Source organism: Erythrolamprus reginae, chromosome 1 (genome assembly GCF_031021105.1).
Source record: "Erythrolamprus reginae isolate rEryReg1 chromosome 1, rEryReg1.hap1, whole genome shotgun sequence".
Classification (NCBI taxonomy): domain Eukaryota; kingdom Metazoa; phylum Chordata; class Lepidosauria; order Squamata; family Dipsadidae; genus Erythrolamprus; species Erythrolamprus reginae.
In genome coordinates this window covers 153,137,358-153,156,686 of record NC_091950.1, presented here as the reverse complement: position 1 = coordinate 153,156,686, position 19,329 = coordinate 153,137,358, and the positions used below count along the sequence as shown (strand labels likewise).

Below are 19,329 nucleotides of genomic sequence, written 5' to 3'. Positions count from 1 at the left end.
GCCGGGTTGCCAGAATTCAACATCTAAGGGATCAATGACTTGGATCAAAAGCTGGCGATTTGTTACACAAAAATAAGTCAGTAGTTGGTAAACCTACTTTCTCTTCTGGTACTATATGTAACCCCGTGAGGTAGAAGTGACTGGCCCAAAGTCACCCAGCTGGCTTTTAGGACTAAAGTGGGACTAGAACGCACTGTCTTCTGGTTTCTCAGCCAGCACCTTAGCCTGTAATGTCACACACACCTACACACGCACACGTCGGAGCCTGAATCTGCAGGGGAGGATGAGCCAGAGCTGGAACTGGCTTTGTTGGCATTGGAAAAATGTGGGGAGGAGCAGGACAAAGAAGCACACGGCTCCTCAGGCTTTGTTAGCAGGGAGGAACAGGGGCAGGATGACTGAGAGAGGTATAAGCAGTGGAAATGAGGAACGACGGAGCTCAGGTGATGAGCAAGGACAGCCCTCTCCTGATCCCCCAGAACAGAGGGAACAGTGCAGGCTGACCCAACGACTTGGGAGGAGAGTGCCCCGCCCCTCTTCACAATACATACCTGGGGACTGAAGATTTAAGGAGATTCTGTGGGGAGGGACATTTGTCGGTAACAAACACTGAATTTATAGAGTTTGATGTGCCAGTACATACATTTGGAGTTTGCAGGACTGCTTGCTTCTTTCTTGCTTCATGGACTTGGTACCTTGTTCCTGATTTGATTGTTTGTTCCTTGTTTCGTGGACTCATTGCGTGCAAAAAGTGACTGCGAGAGCCATTGTGGGGCTTCCAAGATCTACCCACGTTTCGCCAACACTCCGCGGCCTGCACTGGCTGCTGATCAGTTTCCGGTCACAATTCAAAGTGTTGGTTATGACCTATAAAGCCCTACATGGCATCGGACCAGAATATCTCCGAGACCGCCTTCTGCGGCACGAATCCCAGCGACCGGTTAGGTCCCACAGAGTTGGCCTTCTCCGGGTCCCATCGACCAAACAATGTCGGCTGGCAGGACCCAGGGGAAGAGCCTTCTCTGTAGCGGCCCCAGCCCTCTGGAATCAACTCCCTCCAGAGATTTGAATAGCCCCCACCCTCCTCACCTTCCATAAAATGCTGAAGACCCACCTTTGTCGCCAGGCGTGGGGATAATTACCACCTTCTCCCCTTTTTATTATATTTTCCGCCTCACTATATGATGGATTAGGTTGAATGTGTATGATTGTATAGTTAGGGTTTTTAATATGTATTAATGTTTTTAAACTGATTTAACTTTTACTATTAGATTTCTAATCTATTGTATCACTATTATGTTGTGAGCCGCCCCGAGTCTTCGGAGAGGGGCAGCATACAAATCTAATAAACTGTATAACTATAACTATTTCCCTGTTCTCTTGAATTGCTGAGCTGGGTACAACCAGAGGCTGCCATGTGCCGCGCTTTGCTCTAGGACAGTGAATGTGAACCTTTTTTGGTTTGCATGCCAAAAGGATGTGGGTACATATGTTAGCCCACACGCATGTGCCTACACCCATTCACTCTCCCCCACGCAAACACACCCCTGTGCTTCCCCTGCACAATCCCCCCATCCCTGTGCATGCACTCAGGCCTCACTGAAGCCTGGGATGGTGAAAAAAGGCCAAATGGGCAAACCAGAGGTTTGGAAAAATGGATTTCCAGTTTGCCCGTTGGGCTGTTTTTTGCACGCTGGAGCCTTCAGGGAAACTTCCTGAAGCCTCCAGAGGGTGAAATGGTCTTCTCAAAGACTGAAAAACAGTTGGCTAGCACACGCTTGCACATTGGAGCTGAAATAGGGCAATGCCTCGCGTGCCTTCCAATTTGGCTCTGTATTCCACCTTTTGCACACATGCCATAGGTTCGCCATCATGGCTCTAGGACTTACAAAGAGCCTGGGAATGTTTGGGGGGACGTTTGGAGCATTAAAGAGAAGTTTGAACTGTCAGCTGGATGTGTCACTCTTATCTAAAGTGATCAGACGTCCCGCTTTTAGCGGGACAGTCACCCTTTTTAGCCATTTGTCCCTTGTCCCGGGGCATTTTTAAAAAGTCCTGATTTTTTGAAACAAAATTTTGGGCAGTGTGGATGCTGAGCTTCCTTCTTCGTAGCTTCCAAGTCGTCCCCCCCCCCCCCTTCAGATTCTATCGCCGGTGCCCGGAAAAACCTGGAAGCTGCGAAGAAGGAAGCTCAGCTTCCGGTCTCGCAACTTTTTGCTCTTCGCACCCTCAGCCTCCCGCAGCCGTCGATCAACACATCCGGCACCCCTTCCTGCCTTTCTCCCCCCCCCCCCCTTTGTAGTCACTAGTGGGGCTGTAAGCCTAGGCAGCCGGGCTGGCTTCTCTGCATGCTGCTGCTGTTGGGGAGAGGCTGGGAAAGCGGCAGGTGGGTAGGGCACACGGGCTGAGCCGAGCTGGGCTGAGCCTGCCTGGCTTTTAGGAAGGGTCACCGCTTACTCCGGGTGCAAAAGACGTGCCGCACCGGCTTTTGGAAGTTTAGGCAACCGGGAGCAGCAGGGGACGAATGGTTCTTGAAGTGGCTCTCTTGGAAATGGCCAGGCCAGGCCCACAACACCCCGAGGCAGGTGACATGGAAGGGGGAGGGAGGGGAGAGGAGAGGAAAGAGAGAGGAAGAGAGAGTGAGAAAAAGAGAGAGAGAGTGAAAGAGAGAGAGGAAGAGAGAGAGTAAGGGAGGAAGGAAGAGAGAGAGAAAGGGAGGAAGGAAGAGAGAGAGAAAAGGGAGGAAGAGAATTTTTTTTTTTTTGGCTAAACTTTTTTTAACCCACCCCCACCCGCCCCGCGCTCAATGGTGTCTCTCTTTCCCAATCTTAAAATCTGGTCACTTTAGCCCTATCACAAATAATCACATAACGATTAGACCAAAACTTTGTTCAGACAGAATTTCAGGAAGGTCTAAGGGTTAATACTTAAATTTGCTTTCCCCCCTACTCTCCAGTATCAATATCAATATCTCCAGGAAGTTAGCTTTCTAATAAATGAACATTTTTATGACTGGCCACACTCACTATGACATCCGTTTTAGAACAGTGACCCCTAATGTCAGTCTTTTGTAAGTGCGCCAATGGGAGGCCTCTGTCCCTAGCAGATAGCTTGCCCCTGTTGCGTGGGATTCAAAAAACTTTCATCAAAATGTAGCTATCTGTAGTTCTGGCTGCAACCAAGGCAGTGATCCTATTTTTCAAATACAGCTTTCTTCAAGTAAAGGAATTTTAATTGCGGCTATCAGAGCAAAAAGAAAAGAGAGGTCTAAGGGAATGAAAGACACTCAATTTACTGATGCATTAAGTATCCTATTACTGCATGAGATAAGAAAGAAAAAGGGGATTGTCTGAAATTTTCTCCTTTCCTTTGCTGCAAAGGCTTTTTGCTTTTTATTAGTTTGGGTTGCCCCTTCCCCATGAAAACTCTAATTAAGGTTGAGATTTCATGGTTTATTTTTTTTTCAGGCACTAATAACTCTCTCAAACCAATTTCTTATCACAGATTCTTAAAAGGTCCATGGTTGGATTTTTCACATGCTTTGAAAATAGTGAAATTATCTACTCTGGCATTATTACAATCCAGTAGAGAGTATAATTGAGGTTCTGAGAGCCAAATGCTCCTCTGGTGTAAAATGAAGACAAAGAAGCAGCAGAGCGTCTGTAGCTGCTTGTATCAAAAGACCTAGATATGCATCTCCTTCATTGCTTTTCCACAATCAATTGAGGGAGGATTGTTCAATTGATGATGGCATATCTGTAGTTTGGACGGTTTCATTTCAAACTGAAGGGATCTCACAAGCATTAGTGCTCTGCTAAGAAGCCAAACTTGGAAAGCTGTGGTGAAGGAAAGGTCTCAAGAGGTTTCCTTAGCATACGCCCAATTCAGAACCCTTATTCCAAGTGCCTGGAAGCAAGCACAGGGGAATGAACTCCCATTCAACTCTACTTTCTCTGCCACTTCCTTCTTGCCAGTCCTCACAGCCTTTAGCAATAACCATATTTTTCAGAATATAAAACACACCTTTTTTCCCCCTAAAAGAGGGTGGAAATACTGGTGCATCTCATATCCGTAGGGCTTCCCAAAGCCCTGCCCCATGTCTCACTTTTACAAAAAATGGCCCCATTATTCACAAAAAAAGGGTGCACAGAAGGTTTGGGAAAGCGGTGGGTTTCATTTACCTGCAATTTGGTGTCCTGCCCATGCATCCTCTTCCTTCAGGTGTATCCCTAATGTAATTTTGCTTCTGCGCATGCGCAGGAAGCAAAAATGCACAGAAAACGGAAGCAAAAAATTGCGCTCATATGAACATCCCTTCATGTGATGTTTGCTTCTGCACATGTGCAGCAGGCAAAAACATGCCAAAATCTCATGAGGGGATACTTGCGTGTGTACAATTTCAGCAATTTTGTTTGCTTCTGGACATGCACAGAAGCAAAAAATTGCCAAAATCTCACACCACATGAGATTTTGCTTATGCGCAGCCCCCAGAAACACTCTGCAGGCCTCCCAAACTCTGTTTTTCATCCATTTTTGTGGAAAACGGCACACAGTGTTTGGGAGGCTTGCAGAGCACTCCTGGGAACTGGGCTGGTCAAAAACCTTTTTTTCTTACTTACGTCTTCAAAAACGTGGTGCAACTTTATACATGGGTGTGTCTTATAGTCTGAAAAATATGGTATGTATTATTGTGGAAGCCGCCTCTATTCACTGTAGTCTACATTCCTGTCATGATATTATGTGAGAAATAAAGCTAGCAGTTTGATTGCTGTTAGAAATGCCTTCAAGAATTTGATGTGTGGGGCATGCCTTCTTTCTCAGTTAAGTGCCTTCCATTTAATGTATAGAACTGTGATAGCGAACCTATGGTGGCACATGGAACCACATTGGAGGGTATGAAAGACATTGCCCTATGTCGGTTCCAGTGTACATGTACGCGGTAGCCAGCTGATTTTCAGCCTTGGGGAAAGCCATTTTGCCCTCGGGAGGGTTCAGGGGAGTTTCCCTGAAGCCTCGGACTGCAAAAAGCTGACCAATAGCCAAACCAGAAGTTTGGAAAAAATGGACTTCCAGTTTGCTTGTTGTGCTGTTTTTTGTACTCCTGACAATTCAGGGAAACTTCCTGAAGCCCTGGAGTGTGAAAAACAGCCCAAAGGGAAAACTAGAAGTCCATTTTCCGAACTTCCGGTTTGGCCATTTTTTCACAATCCCAGCTTCAGTGAGACCTGTGCACATGTGCGGGGACAGTGGGATTATGCACAGGGGCAGCATAGGGTATGTATGTGCATGCATGGGAGAAAGGGAATGGATGTGGGCATGGCTAGTACATGCGTACACACACCGTTTTGGCATGCGAACCAAAAAAGGTTCGCCATTTCTGGTATAGAATCTATAGATACTATAAATCATAGGTCAACAACCTAGAGACCAAGGACTATGTACCATTTCCCCACCATGGGTTTCAGCCCTCAAAAATTACAATTTTGGATGCGGGGGCTCAAAATGTCAAAAACTAAATTTATCAGGAAAATCTTGGTATTAAAATGCTGTCTCTCTTAAATTGTCTTTCTTTTCAGACATAATTGTGCCCACATTTTTTTCCTGCAAAGTTTTGTGATATTTCATAGGAGTCTTCTTGAGTTGCAAAGGGATTGTTCAATAAATGTTTTCTTGGTTTGCAGAGTTAGTGCTTAAATATAGTATAGTAGTATTTTTCCCCTCCATATGATATAATATTGTAGAACTTCAGTGTTTTTAATAAGGTTTTTTTAAGGAAAAAAACCCTACTGTTTGCCATTCCAATCCTTCGCTTTCTTAGGTTCACAGGAAAATCCTGGAAGGAAGGGGTAAAAGAAATCCTTGCTCTATTCTGTGTAGAGTAGCTGTGGTTATTTATTACCTGAAATCTCCTGTCTAATTAAATTCTGTGTATATTATTTCTAGGTGCAAATATTGGAAGCTCTCCAACAGGCACAGATATTGCAGTCATTGGAGGTAAGAATATAATATTACCAACCGAAGACTATATTTCATCAGATAGGTTTTTGGAAATAAGATAGTGTATTGCTATGTAGTTCTATCAGTAGGATGGGGGTTGAATTCACACACACACACACACACACACACACACACACACACACACACACCTCTATAACCTTATCACCGAATCCTGCTACTGTTCCCACATTGTAGGAAAAGCTGTAAAATAGACACCCAGTTCCACAAAACTATCTCCTTATATGAGATTGGGAACTTCCACATGAAGCAGAAAGCTGGCATGGAGGTGAAAGTTATATTTTCTAGTTTTCTGTTACATCTATATGAATATTTAAGGTTTCCCAGTGTATAGGCCATTCATAAAGACATGAAAAAGAGAGAGGAGCAATACTTCAAGTTTCAGACTACTACAGAACAAATTGAGAAATTCCACTGAAATACAGAAGCTCATCTAAGACCCCATGATACATTTTATATTGTAAAATATTGCCAAACTACCCCCTTCAAAAATTGAATGTTTCAGATGCCATATCTTATCTGTCTGTCTGTCTATTTCTCTGTCTGTCTGCCTGTCAGTAGAAATCAGTAGAAATATTAAGAAACCAAGATCCTTTGAAATTACTTGTTGCAAGTGATGGAATGAACAGGAGACAAAACATTATTGGAAACATAATCAGAATGCCTATATACAGCCATTCTTCTCTTAAACTCTCATAAATACAGGTGGTATGTCATGGTCTGTGTACAGGCTTTGCATGACTTCCTCAGGATATTTATTTTTTACACATGTGCTATTTTCATAGGTTATGTGAAAAAGGAGCTAGAGAAAACCAGCCAGTAGCATAAAATAAATTAACATTGATGATTAAAATAAAGATGGGGCAGCTGAAAAGCAAAGCTAATAAAAGAAAGGACAAGACAATGTAGACAAACAATTGGTTGGAGAAAAATGGTTTTTTTTTTCATTTAAAAAATTTTTTTCTCCTCTACATCACATACAAGTTAATAGGTATCTACCTTAAAATATTAAAAATAACATACATAGTTTCACATTTCTATCAATTGTTCAAAAATCCATATTTTATTCTGCCCTTACATCAACAATCATCAGTCTGCCCCTCTTTTTTCCCTTGCATTTCCCTCCCTCTCTCTCTCTCTCTCTATTCCTTCTCTTCCTCCCCCTTCTAATTACTCTTCCCCCCTCTTTACATTTCCCAGAATGTTTTTTATCCTAACTCACCTCATAATTAGTAGACTGAGCAGATCTGACTTGTTCCGCTTCGGTTCCAGGTCTCCTAACAGCTGGGGTTTGGGGTTCCCTGTCGAGCACAGGAGAAGCCCATATCACTGGGATGTTGGCCATGCCCACTTCCTCCCCATGCCCCCTTCCTCCCAAACTTAAATACTCAAAAACCACCCCAACTCTAAAAGGGAAAAATGGTGAAGATTGTAACTATGAGGCTGGCCCAATCTGTTTTTTTAATTATTATTATTATTATCATCATTGTTGTTGTTGTTGTTGTTGTTGTTGTTATTGTTATTATTATTATTATTATTATTATTATTATCATCATCATCATCACCTTTCACTTAGAGACAAACAACCTACTCTCTAATAAGGAATTTGGTTTCAGGAAAAAATGGTCCTGTAATCTGCAATTCATATACTGCAAAAACATTTGGATCTCTCAACTTGACTAGGACAAAGCAACAGATGCAGTCTACATACACTTCTCAAAGCTTTTGATTCAGTAGTACATGACAAAAGGGATGCATTAGTCAATTTCTGGTCAATTTTATTTCTTGCTTTGCAAGACCCCAGGTATCATTACAATGTTAAGCTTCCTCTTCTTCCTCCAACTACTTCCTTTTCCCCCACAAGTCACATGAGACAAAAATGAGCAACTGTCTGTTTGTTTTTGTTTTTTGTTTTAAAAAATGGTTCCCTGGTGAAAAATACCAAGGCAGAAATACATTACAGCAATTGAGTTCTAATCCCATTAGCACCTTGTCATGATAACTAAAGTTGATTGCTCAAATTACTCCCAAAAGGAATATTTGATGTGTTAACGTGAATGGATTTGATTATTTTGGTTTCAAATGCATATGGTGACTTTTATGTTTGTTGTTTGAAGCAATTAATTGCGTGCAATAGTTCAATGTAATGTAGTTATATGTACAGGTAGCCCTCGATTTACAATAGTTCATTTAGTGGCCATTTGAAGTTACAATGGCACTGAAAAAAGTGACTTATGACCATTTTTCACATTTAGTTAGTTAGTTAGTTAGTTAGTTAGTTAGTTAGTTAGTTAGTTAGTTAGTTAGTTAGTTGACTTCTATGCCACCCAATCCTGAAGGACTCAGGGCGGCTTATGATCATTGCAGCATCACATCACATGATTTACGTTCAGATGCTTGATCACTGGTTCATATTTATGATGATTGCAGTGTCTTGGGGTAACATGCCGTTTTGTGGCCATCTGCCAAGCAGAACCAAAGGGGAAGCCAGATTCACTTAACAACTGCATTAATAATTTAACAGATACAGTGATTGGCTTAAATAATATAGCAAGAAAAGTCAAAAAATGGGGCAAAGTACACTTAACTCACTTAGCAACATAAATTCTAGGGACAATTGAGGAATACTGGTATTTCCCTTTTGTTCTATCCTCTGAAATATTAATTTCAACATTCTACAAGTTAGTTGGGGGGAAAACTGAACTGTTTTTCTACATTCCTGTGCAGGATCTAAAGAGCATCGCAACCTATTGTGTTTGGGCAGTCCACTGTCAACCTTAAGAAAAATGATTAATTATTTTAATTAGTTAGTTAGTCAATATATTAACAGAGGTTCTAATATTAATTATTGAGATCTCAGGAAAAAGAGATTGTCTTAGAACCCAATATTTGTGCTGTGCAACTCTTTTGAAAGTGTGTTTCACTCCAGTGATGCTTTGAGCAAAGCACACTTCAAAGCACACCGCAAAGCAATGTGTCCCCTGCTTCTAAAAAGTGAACTGAAGCTGCCATGGTGCTTAGATTCACATTGCTTCCGTGGGTTAAATGTGCCAGAAGAGATTTTGAAACAGCACAGTGTTAAGCAGTGAAGCACATTGCTTAATTGCTGTACCTTGTCAAGAAGAAACATGGCTACTTTGCACAGGCCTATTATTTCTAGCCTGATACTACTGTTGCTTCAAAAATTCAACTGACCACATGTGGGAACCACACCACAACCAGTGAACAAAATAAAAAGTGCTAGATCAATTTGTAAGCAGGCTAGTTGGGTAGGCAGAGGTGAAATAACTTGGTTGCTGAGCAACATCTGAGGAGGAAGACCATCTTTGCCTTTTGTACCATGGTGCGATGGCACAGTGGTTAAATGCAGTACTGCAGGCTAATTCTGCTGCCCGCTGGTTGCCTGCAATTTGGCAGATCCAATCTTACCAGGCTTCAGGTTGACTCAGCCTGCCATCCTTCCGAGGTGGATAAAATGGGGACCCAGATTGTTGAGGGCAATATGCTGACTCTATAAACCGCTTAGAGAGGGCTGTGAAGCCTTATGAAGCGGTATATAAGTTGAAGTGCTATTGCTATTGTAACATGCTTATTTCACTGTGTTTCTTACGTTCTAAACCAGCTTCTGATTTCTCACCAATTTTTTTTAAAGATCCTCTGATTCACTCCATAAACTGCCATGTATTTAGCCAGAGTTATGAAATGAGCCATTGGCAGGAATGGTGAAGAAATAAAATTGTATTAAATGCCCACTATATCGGAAGCAAAACTCACGAGGCCCTGCTGGTCATCTTCTACAAGATGAACTGGGTTTACTCTCAATTAAAACTTGTATTGATCAGCTTTAACAATTGATGAATTTATTTATTGAAATGAGTCTAAATTCTGGCTAGACAATGCTTGGATTTGTACATACAACCAAGCAGTTGGAACTTGCATTGGATTATATAATCCTTACATAAATCCAGAGCCAGTTCTCATTTCAATTTTTTTAAGGCTCAATATTATACTATAGCCTTCCTTAAGCTGAATGTCTATGGAGATTCTCAGTCATCCAGGTCAAAAAAGGTGCTTTTTTTCAAGAGGCAAATGGACTTTCTGGTTTTTCTTTGAAGACCTTTCACTTCTTGAATGAAAAGCACCTTGAAAAAAGCACCTTTGGGATTTTCTCAAGCTGGTCTAGAATTGATGTCTTGGATAAAACAGTTAGAAAATATCACCATGTTGAGCCAAATAAGGATCCATAAGTTAATTAGAAGGAAAACCAGGGTATCTTTGTGCTACCTTGTTTTGGGGGTTGTTTTTTCTTTTGCAAGCATTCTTTATCAATCCATCCTTATCATTACAATTTCAGGGCCCTTTGTTGATGTGGGGTTGCTATCTTTCTTTGAAAGTCCTAAGGGAAAGCTTTCATATAGAATAAATCAAAAACAGAGCCAATGTGTGTGTTTGTTTGTTTGTTTGTGTGTGTGTGTGTGTGTGTGTGTGTGTGTGTGTGTGTTTACTTAGCATATTTGAAATTATTAATGGAAAAAAATTCAAATGTTTCTCCCTCCCTGTAGGTGTCATTGCAGCTGTGGTCTTAGTCTTGATTTGCCTCTTGGTGGTGATGTTGAGATACATGTACCGGCACAAGGGCACCTACCACACCAATGAAGCAAAGGGAACTGAATTTGCCGAAAGCGCAGATGCTGCTCTGAAAAATGACCCTACCCTTCAAGATGCCATGGATGAGAACCGGAAAGAATATTTCATCTGAAAGCTTTGTTTTTTCCCTCCTTCAGAAGGGGCAATGCATTAAAAACAAGAAAAAGCCAGAAGGATATGGAGATTTCACAAAAGAGAACAAGGCGACTAATTGAAATATTGCTGTTTAACAACAGCAAGGACTGGATGCCAGATCTATAGCTGTTTATTTGATTAACCACACCAGTCAGTTGAATATCAGATAAACAGGAAAAAAAGTCTCAGGATGAACTATTTAACTGATAACAGATAAAAGCATCAAATGTCAAATCCTGACATTTGCAAAAAAAATATCTGGGTTGATGGAAAGCTCCTTCATGGATACACTGATTTATCTGTATTGATATAATACCTTGAAGTGAATATATAGCAGCAAAAAAGAAAAAAAAACATAAAAAAGGAAGCTGGCCCAAGAATATTGGTCATCCTTCATGTATCTAGGTTTTTCTTAACATGCATAAGCTTATCAATGTGAATATGCATATTTTCTTGATAGTTCTTTTTTTTTAAGACTACCCTGAAATTGTTTCTGATTTTTAATGTTTTTTTAAAACAATAATATAGCAATCTGATTCTCACGGAGGGGGGAGGGGGGCTGCAGGAAAAGACAAAGAAAAGTTTTTTATATGAAAGAATATCGTTTCTAGATATTTCTTGCAGTGGACATATATAAGAGATGAGTTTATTTTCTCTGCTTTTAATGCCATATCAATTATTTGGAACTTGTACTTTTGTTTTAAATAGTAGAGCTCCCTACCTCCATTGGGTACTACTTGCTTAGTTTTGAGAGTGATCTCAGATTTATATTAGCAATTTAAATTGATTGAGGCAGTTCTACCACAACTGAGGGTGAGAATTGTAGAAGCAGATGGAGAACCAATCATTTAAGATCACATAGGGGAGTCTTTTCTTCTATTTTGGCTGGAAATGGAATGAGATGCAGAAAATAAGTGCTTAGTTAGTCTTAGCACCAGTGAACCCAAAATATCTCTCTCTCTTCCCCTTCTCCCAGCAGACTGGTTTTAAATTATGCCCCATTTCTGTGATTAATATAACGTACTAGACATGTTAGCTGTTTGACAATTTCCCCATAATTACATTTTGGCTGGAGCTGCAGTTATAATACTAGAGCGGATTAGCAATGTAGTTTGTGTAGGAACAATAGTACAATGGCAGTAATATTAGTACAGTGTTTTACTTCACTGCTCAAATTATAAGAAAGTCAGAGAGCTTTTATCCTTCAATTTACTGATTGCCTCCTTACTGTTGTTCTTCAAGAATACAAGAGAATCCTAAATTAGCAAAACAATGAAAGAACTTTGGAGTTGGGACCCCCTCTGGAGGGGATTGTGCATTTTATTAAACTTCTTTCTGTATTTTGCCTTTGTTAACCCATCAAGTACAGTACAATACAGACTGATCCTGTAGTGTAGAGATTACTTTTGTAGGCCAAAACCTCACACACATACACACCCAAACTCCCAACAAAAAGGTCTAATTTTTATATCATGGGCCATCCTAATCTCATTTTTAAAATCCTGTAGTATCTTCACAAATATTTACTGCAGGTGGACAAATATGCTGTGTGACCCAGAAACTCTGGCAAGCACATTAGATGCTTCTCTTCAAATTCATTTGAATTCAGTGAGTCATATGGTAGCAGATTTGGGATAGCACTGAAGGGTGGATGAAGTTTGGGGGTACATACAGAACCCTTGTGAGCTACGGTATTTCTATAGTGACAAAACCATCCAACAAGTTCAATTTCTGGTAATGTCAAGATCATATCCATGTAACTTTCCTGGTAAACAACTACTGCTTCTCCTTCTGAGGTCTGTTATCTTCCTGACTTAATCCCATGTTGGGATTTCATAATGATCTCCCATCTTATTTCTACGCTTATATATAATCATAGGAAAATCAGTTTTTGAATGTATGATTTTTCACTATCCAACATTATTATTATTTTAATCACAGCCTCATCATTTATAACCCGTTGCAGTTTTGTTGACAACTCTAACCCAGAGTCTACATCTTTCCGGTGATTGGAACCATATTTAATTCCTGGGAGTTCCTGGGAATGGTGGGAGTAATTAAGTACTAGTGGATATAAGCCAAGATGGAAATAGGCAAAATTATGTTATTCATTTCAGGAAACTCTCATTTTCCAGACTTATTGTTCTATTTTCCTCCTGATTTTGGTTTCTTCCTTTGTTTTTCTCAGCAGCTACTCCTAAAGAAAAAATTAAGCTTATTCTAGAGCTTATACAATGTCTTTATTGTGTTTTCTGCCTTAATATAATGAGAAGCTACGTTGACAATTTTAATAATTGTGCCATCAAATTGTAACAGGGCAGTTCAAGGAATTTCAGCTCTGCCAAAAGGTGCCTTAAGTAGCCTACCTCTGCTTTAACCAAAGAAAAAGTTCAAATGACTTCACTCTACTGTCTCTCTTTTTGGGATATTAAAATATAGGTAAATAATTTAAATTTCCATTGGTTTCTTTCAGAAATGTTTTCAAAAACCTTTTGTGCCAGTTTGTTTCCATTCATGGAGAACAATTGCTTAGGAGAGGAATGTTTCTCACTCCTTATTTTCAGGACTATATCACAGAAGACTAACCTCTAAGGATATATTAAACACACAAGAAATATCAAAACACAGAATTGAATAATGCCCATATAATAATCACTTTTACTTGTTAGCCAACAGAAAAATCACAGGAACATTTTTTAAAAAAATTTGATTGAACATGTTTAAAACTCCATGCAATTGGTTCATAAACTTCATTTGTACATCACTTTCTTCACCACTTGTTTTATTTTTAAAATAGTTACATGCACTGTTTTAAGAATCATCCTGAATGGGTTGAGCCAATTCTGGTTGGATCCTGAAGGTATCCACATACTGACATGAAGGATTTTATAGGTCAAAATCATAATAATAGCAATAGCACTTAGACTTATACAATATACAACTTCACAGTGCCTTAAGCGGTTTACAGAGTATCTAAGTGGTTTACAGAGTCAATGTATTGCCCCCAGCAATTTGGGTCCTCTTTTTACTGACCTCTGAAGGATGGAACGCTGAGTCAACCTCAAGCCTGGTGAGATTTGAACTGCCAAATTGCAGACGGGCAGTAATCAGCAGACATAGCCTGCAGTACTGCACTAACCACTATGCCACCACAGCTCTTGCTTTAAAAGCCCGTGCAAATCAACTGAAAGCACTTGTAGGAAGTATAGCCTAAGTGCAACATATGCTTGGCATTAAATGCTGTAGCACAAAAGATACAACATTTTGGACTAATCTTAAAGATAATCTCATACAGGTATTCTCAATAACAATTCATTTAGTGACCATTGAAAGTTACAACCACACTGAAACAGGTGACCTTTATGACTGCTTTTCACAGTTTTGACCATTGCAGCATCCCCATGATCATGTGATCAAAATTCAGATGCTTGGCAACTGGTTCACATGACTTGCCATGTTCCAAGGATATGTGATCACCTTTTACCACCTGACAAGCAAAGTCAATGAAGCTAGATTCACTTAACAGTTGGGTTACTGACCTATCAACTGCAGTGATTCACTTACCAACTGAGGCAAAAAAGATCGTAAAACTCAATTAATAGTCTCAGTTAACAACAAATATTGGGCTCAATTGTGTTTGTAAGTCTAGGATTACCTGTGTAGTAGTCCAGCAGGAATAAGGGCATGGGACAAAGTCTTGCACCATATAAGATCACAAATTGAAGGGACCTGGTAGGTATTCTAGTCCAACACACACACCCTTGTCTGGCGCTTTGGAAAATAGCTTGACCCTTTTCTCTCTGTGGCAGCCCCTCAAATATTGGAACACTACTATCATGTCTCCCCTGCTCCCTCTCTTCACTAGACTAGCCATGCAAGTACTTGCAAGTGTTCCTTGTACGTTATAACCTACTCTAGCAGAGCTATAAGTTCAGAAGGACCTTCAAATTGTGAGCCTATTTGTGGATGGAGGCCTACCCATCCAGAAATAATACTGGTGAGAAGAAAGAATTCCAGAATTCAAGCAAGATCAAGGTCTTGCTTCAATTCAGCATCAAGATAGGAATTTGAAGGATCTCCCATCCAATCAGCAGTAGCGTTGTGCTGGGTAACATGGAATGTATGACACCACACTCCAAATGTTGGGATGAGTTCTAGTAGCATTGTATAGAATTGCTGGGAGTTGGACAGCAGAAACAGTGTTGTTATTTGGAGGAATAGAAGACAAAGGGCTCATCCCTGTAGTAGTCAACGAGATAGATGCCACCAAGCTAACTTATCTTCCCACACCAATTGAAACTGTCTACTGAGAAAAAGAAAATAGTTCCTCCAGCCTCCCTCCCTCCCTGTAGGCAATCCGGGAAGATAGCATTGAATACCACAGAAAGTAGCATGAGAGGCACACTACCTATCTAGCTCCTGATAATGGTAATCAATTACAGCAGCCAATGCCATCTCAGTCCCACACCAAGGATTGAACCCTGCCTGAATGTGTTCAAGACAATCCACAACTCTAGAGCATAGTTCCCTCTAAGCTGAGCAGTGAGCAATTGCTCACTTAAAAATCATCATCAACTCAGAGTTTTCCAAACCTGCCCAGAAGCCGAGAGGGAAAGAGTGAGAGGGAAGGAGAGAGAGAGGAAGAGAGAGAAACAGATAGAAAAAAGAGAGGAAGGAAAAGAGAAAGAAAAAGAATGGGAGTAAGGAAGAGAGAAAGAAATCAAAATCTAGTTTGAAACTAGCTCAACTATTTAAGTGGCATTTTGATATTGATAGCGTTGCCCTATTATGAGCTCACTGTTATAGACACACAGTACAGTATTTTATTTTGAAATTCTCTGAGGCAAAACAGGGTGGTTTTTTATTTGTTTGTTTGTTTGTTTATTTATTATTCCTGTGCCGCCCAGTCCCGAAGGGACTGCCGCTCAGACACTATACTTTTCCGCCCACCCCCCCAAAAAATTAGAGGGAACATTGCTCTAGAGTGCTCTTTTGCAACCACCACCTCAACTTTTCTACAAGAAAGCCCTTTCCGATGCTGATTCTGGGACATTCTCATATATTTTAACTTGGAGAACAGGGCAAACATGCCATAAACCACCTACACCATTGTGAAAAGACAGGTGATGAGACTGCCATTTCAAATGGCTTATCTTGAAGTGCATTTATGCAAGATTTTTTTAAAAAAAATTACCAATTTTGCAATGATTCACAACTGCGTACTTAGCAAAGATGCTTTTGAAAAAGCCAACATATTTGAGTTCCTTATAGAATCCCTTTCCACATGCTGAGGCCAAAGCAATAGGAGAGTGGGGAGAAACCATGTAAAATACATGATGGAGTTTTAAAAGCATTTTTATCATTAGACTAGAAAAACTAGCTCTTTATTACAATGCAACTGCAAAAATCTGGGGGGGGGGTGGAAACCATAAGAAGGAAAGGGTATTAGATTCACTGCTTGAATTGTTTATTACAAACTGAATAAAGGTGGGATACAAATAGAATAGGAGAACATAAAATATAGAGGGTGAAATGGTGCCTGGAGAATAACAGGAATGTATCAAGTGAGTATGAAGTCCATTTCCAAATAAAATGGTATTGATGAAATGTATGCCATTAATAAAATGCATAGCTATTCTTGGAGACGTTAAGAGACAGTTTGAGTAACTCATTCTTTACATGAAACTGGGGCAAGACTGGGCAACCTTCACTTGGAGGGCTGGTTAATACGGATTGTCCTTTTTCAGTCCTTCAAATATCTTCTTTAAAGCAAGAAACATGGCCAGTCTAAAACAGGTTAGCCGTGGTTTCCCTGCCCATTAATCTGGTTCCATCTGAAAGCCAAAAGTTCTATTTTCTTCATAGAATTTGTGCCCTGCTTGGTTAAAAACTATGTCGTTTGAAATATGATTGGACTGAGCTCTACGGTGAACCTTGGCATGAAGTCATTTGAGCCATGTGGGTCATATATTTTTGTGGCTCCATTTATCTTCATTTCCTCTTCCCGTCATAGTGAACTGACATGTGTGAGGGCTATGAGCATCAACAGAAGATACCTAATTGGTTTTTAAGAAGGTAAGACGTCCCTGGTGGTTAAGTCTTCCATTATTCTGCTTCTGCTCGATGAAGGAGGAAGATATGCAACCTAGTGCCAAGGGCATTTCTGGTCCAGATGTTTCCCAACCTGAGGGAATATTATAATTGAATGTTTAGGTATAAGCTTAAGACTAATGTGTATAGAGAAAGCAACCTGGCTGGATTTTTGTTGCAATGGATTGTTTTCCCAATATTCACTTTCAGTGAACTAAAGGACAGAGGCTCAAGATTCCTAATGTAGTGAAAATGGATGTCAATGGTGTGTGTGTGTGTGTGTGCGAATAAACCTATTGGGATTTTATTTCAATATGGTCAAACATTTTTAGATCTTTCACTAATGGGAGAGCATTGTTGACTGAACATGGAGGTCTGTGATGATTTCTTATGATTCCTTTTATGTTGCTTTCTTTTAATCCAAAGTAATCAAACAGGCTGGGGAATTGAAGTTTGCTCTACGATAATTGGGGTAAATAGAAGCTAATATTGTGAATAGCAGGCAATGATCAAATTCATGTAGATTTTTCTAACCAGAATTTCCTGCAAATACAAAACAAAGGGGAGGGGGAGGGGCAGTACTACTCTCTAATGTACTCACTTTTTTATTTGCAGGGAAATAATTGAATAAGGAAAATATTTAAATATGGTATCTGCCACCAGAGGATGAAGTGATCTTACCTAGCTTGTCACCTTGTGATCCTGTCACTCTAAATATAACATTGCAAGAAAGAAAGAAAGAATCCTGATATTTCCCCACCTTTTGGTTAAAACATTTTTTTCTTCAAAAGACAGAGAAAAACAAAGATTTTAATACCCTGCTGTTCTGTTTAAAAAAAGTTAAATATCTTCTGTTCCGGGTCACTCTGACCAGGACCGAAAACTCTTCATTTGCAGTGCTTATGTTTGGTCAATTTGAATACTTTTTTCACTTGCAAAGTAGTCTGAACATTTCTGCACACAATGATATGAAAATTGAACTGAAGAAATTAATCCTTATGGTTTATTTTGCACATAAATATGCCTCCCACCCCCGTTTTTGTGAATTTTTTTTAGGTTTATTCATAATTATGCCTGCAAAATGCATTCTATTTTGCTAAAGTTGGTGTGGGATTGGTAGCTTGAACATTTCTGAACATAATGAGGTGAAAATTGAACTGGAAAAAATTGATGCATATTGGTTTATTTTGTTGATGAAATGCACACACCCCCATTTTTTTAAAATAGTCTTCACTTTATGGATAGTTTTGCTAGCAAAAATACATTCTATTTACTAAAGTTGGTGTGGGATTGGTAGCTTGAACATTTCTGAACATAATGATATGAAAATTGAACTGGAAAAATTGATACATATTGGTTTATTTTGCACATAAATGTATGCCTCCCCCCGTGTTCAATTATTTCAATTTATATAAAAATTATTGCTGTTAATTTTCAAACTTACATACTTTTTTTTAGTAAAATGGATTTGTTTCATAAAATTAGTTCTCTGGCTACAATGTGGGTTGATTTTCAAAAGGATATTCCAAATATTTCTAGCCAAATATGTATAAAAAAGTGACAATAATGGCACACAGCAAGGCCGAGGGGTGGGGTGGCCCTTTTGTGGCAAAAATAAACCAATAAGAACCATTTTTTCCAGTTCATTTATATTTTTCTTATATTCAGAAATGTTCAATTTAGTATATCAAACCTTTTGGGGGGAAATTCCTTCGGGATTTGTAGCCTTAAAAAATAGAAATTGACACGAAATTCAAAAAGGATGGGGGGAGGGCTTTTTGATCAAAATAAAAATATAAGTCTCAATTTTTCCACTTCAATTTTCATATCATTATGTCATAAATGTTCAAACTAGTTTTCCAGTTGAAAAAGTTTTCAAAAAGATCAAATTCAAGTTCCTAAAAAAATTATTTTTGGTCCGGTCATATACGACAGAACAGACTTGAAGTTATGATTTTTTTTTTTGCCCAGAAAACAATTAGCCACCACCCCAAAAAATATTTTTTTGATGATCAGCATTGTTAAATTGAGTAAATGAATGCCTAAGATTTTAAAGAATATTTCGGATTTGGAGCATAAAAAATAAAAAGTGAAAATGGTTGCAAGCAGCTGAGGGGGGGAGGCCTTATTTCTGATATTAAAAAAAACAATAAGATCATTTTTTCAGTTCCTTTATATTTTTCTTATATTCACAAATGTTCAAGCTACCAATCCCACACCAACTTTAGTAAAATAGAATGCATTTTGCAAGCAAAACTATCCATAAATTGAAAACAATTTCACAAAAACGGGGGGGGGGCGTGCATTATATCCGCAAAATAAACCAATAAGATTTACTTTTTCATTTCAATTTTCATATCATTGTGTGCAGAAATGTTCAGACTACTTTCCAAGTGAAAAAAGTTTTCAAAAGTCCAAACATAAGCACTGCAAATGAAGAGT

General features: G+C 39.4%; 1 protein-coding gene across 1 annotated transcript in view; it reads left to right on the top strand.

Moving 5' to 3' along the window:
* The window catches only part of GYPC (glycophorin C (Gerbich blood group)), a 64,228-nt gene extending 50,984 nt beyond the window's left edge, over positions 1 to 13,244 (top strand). Inside the window, exons 2-3 of the mRNA XM_070729976.1 lie at positions 5,944 to 5,994; positions 10,578 to 13,244. Coding sequence (XP_070586077.1) covers positions 5,944 to 5,994; positions 10,578 to 10,774 — 248 coding nt within the window. The 3' untranslated portion in view covers positions 10,775 to 13,244. The remainder of the gene's footprint in view (positions 1 to 5,943; positions 5,995 to 10,577) is intronic.
* The last annotated feature ends 6,085 nt before the right edge of the window (positions 13,245 to 19,329 follow it).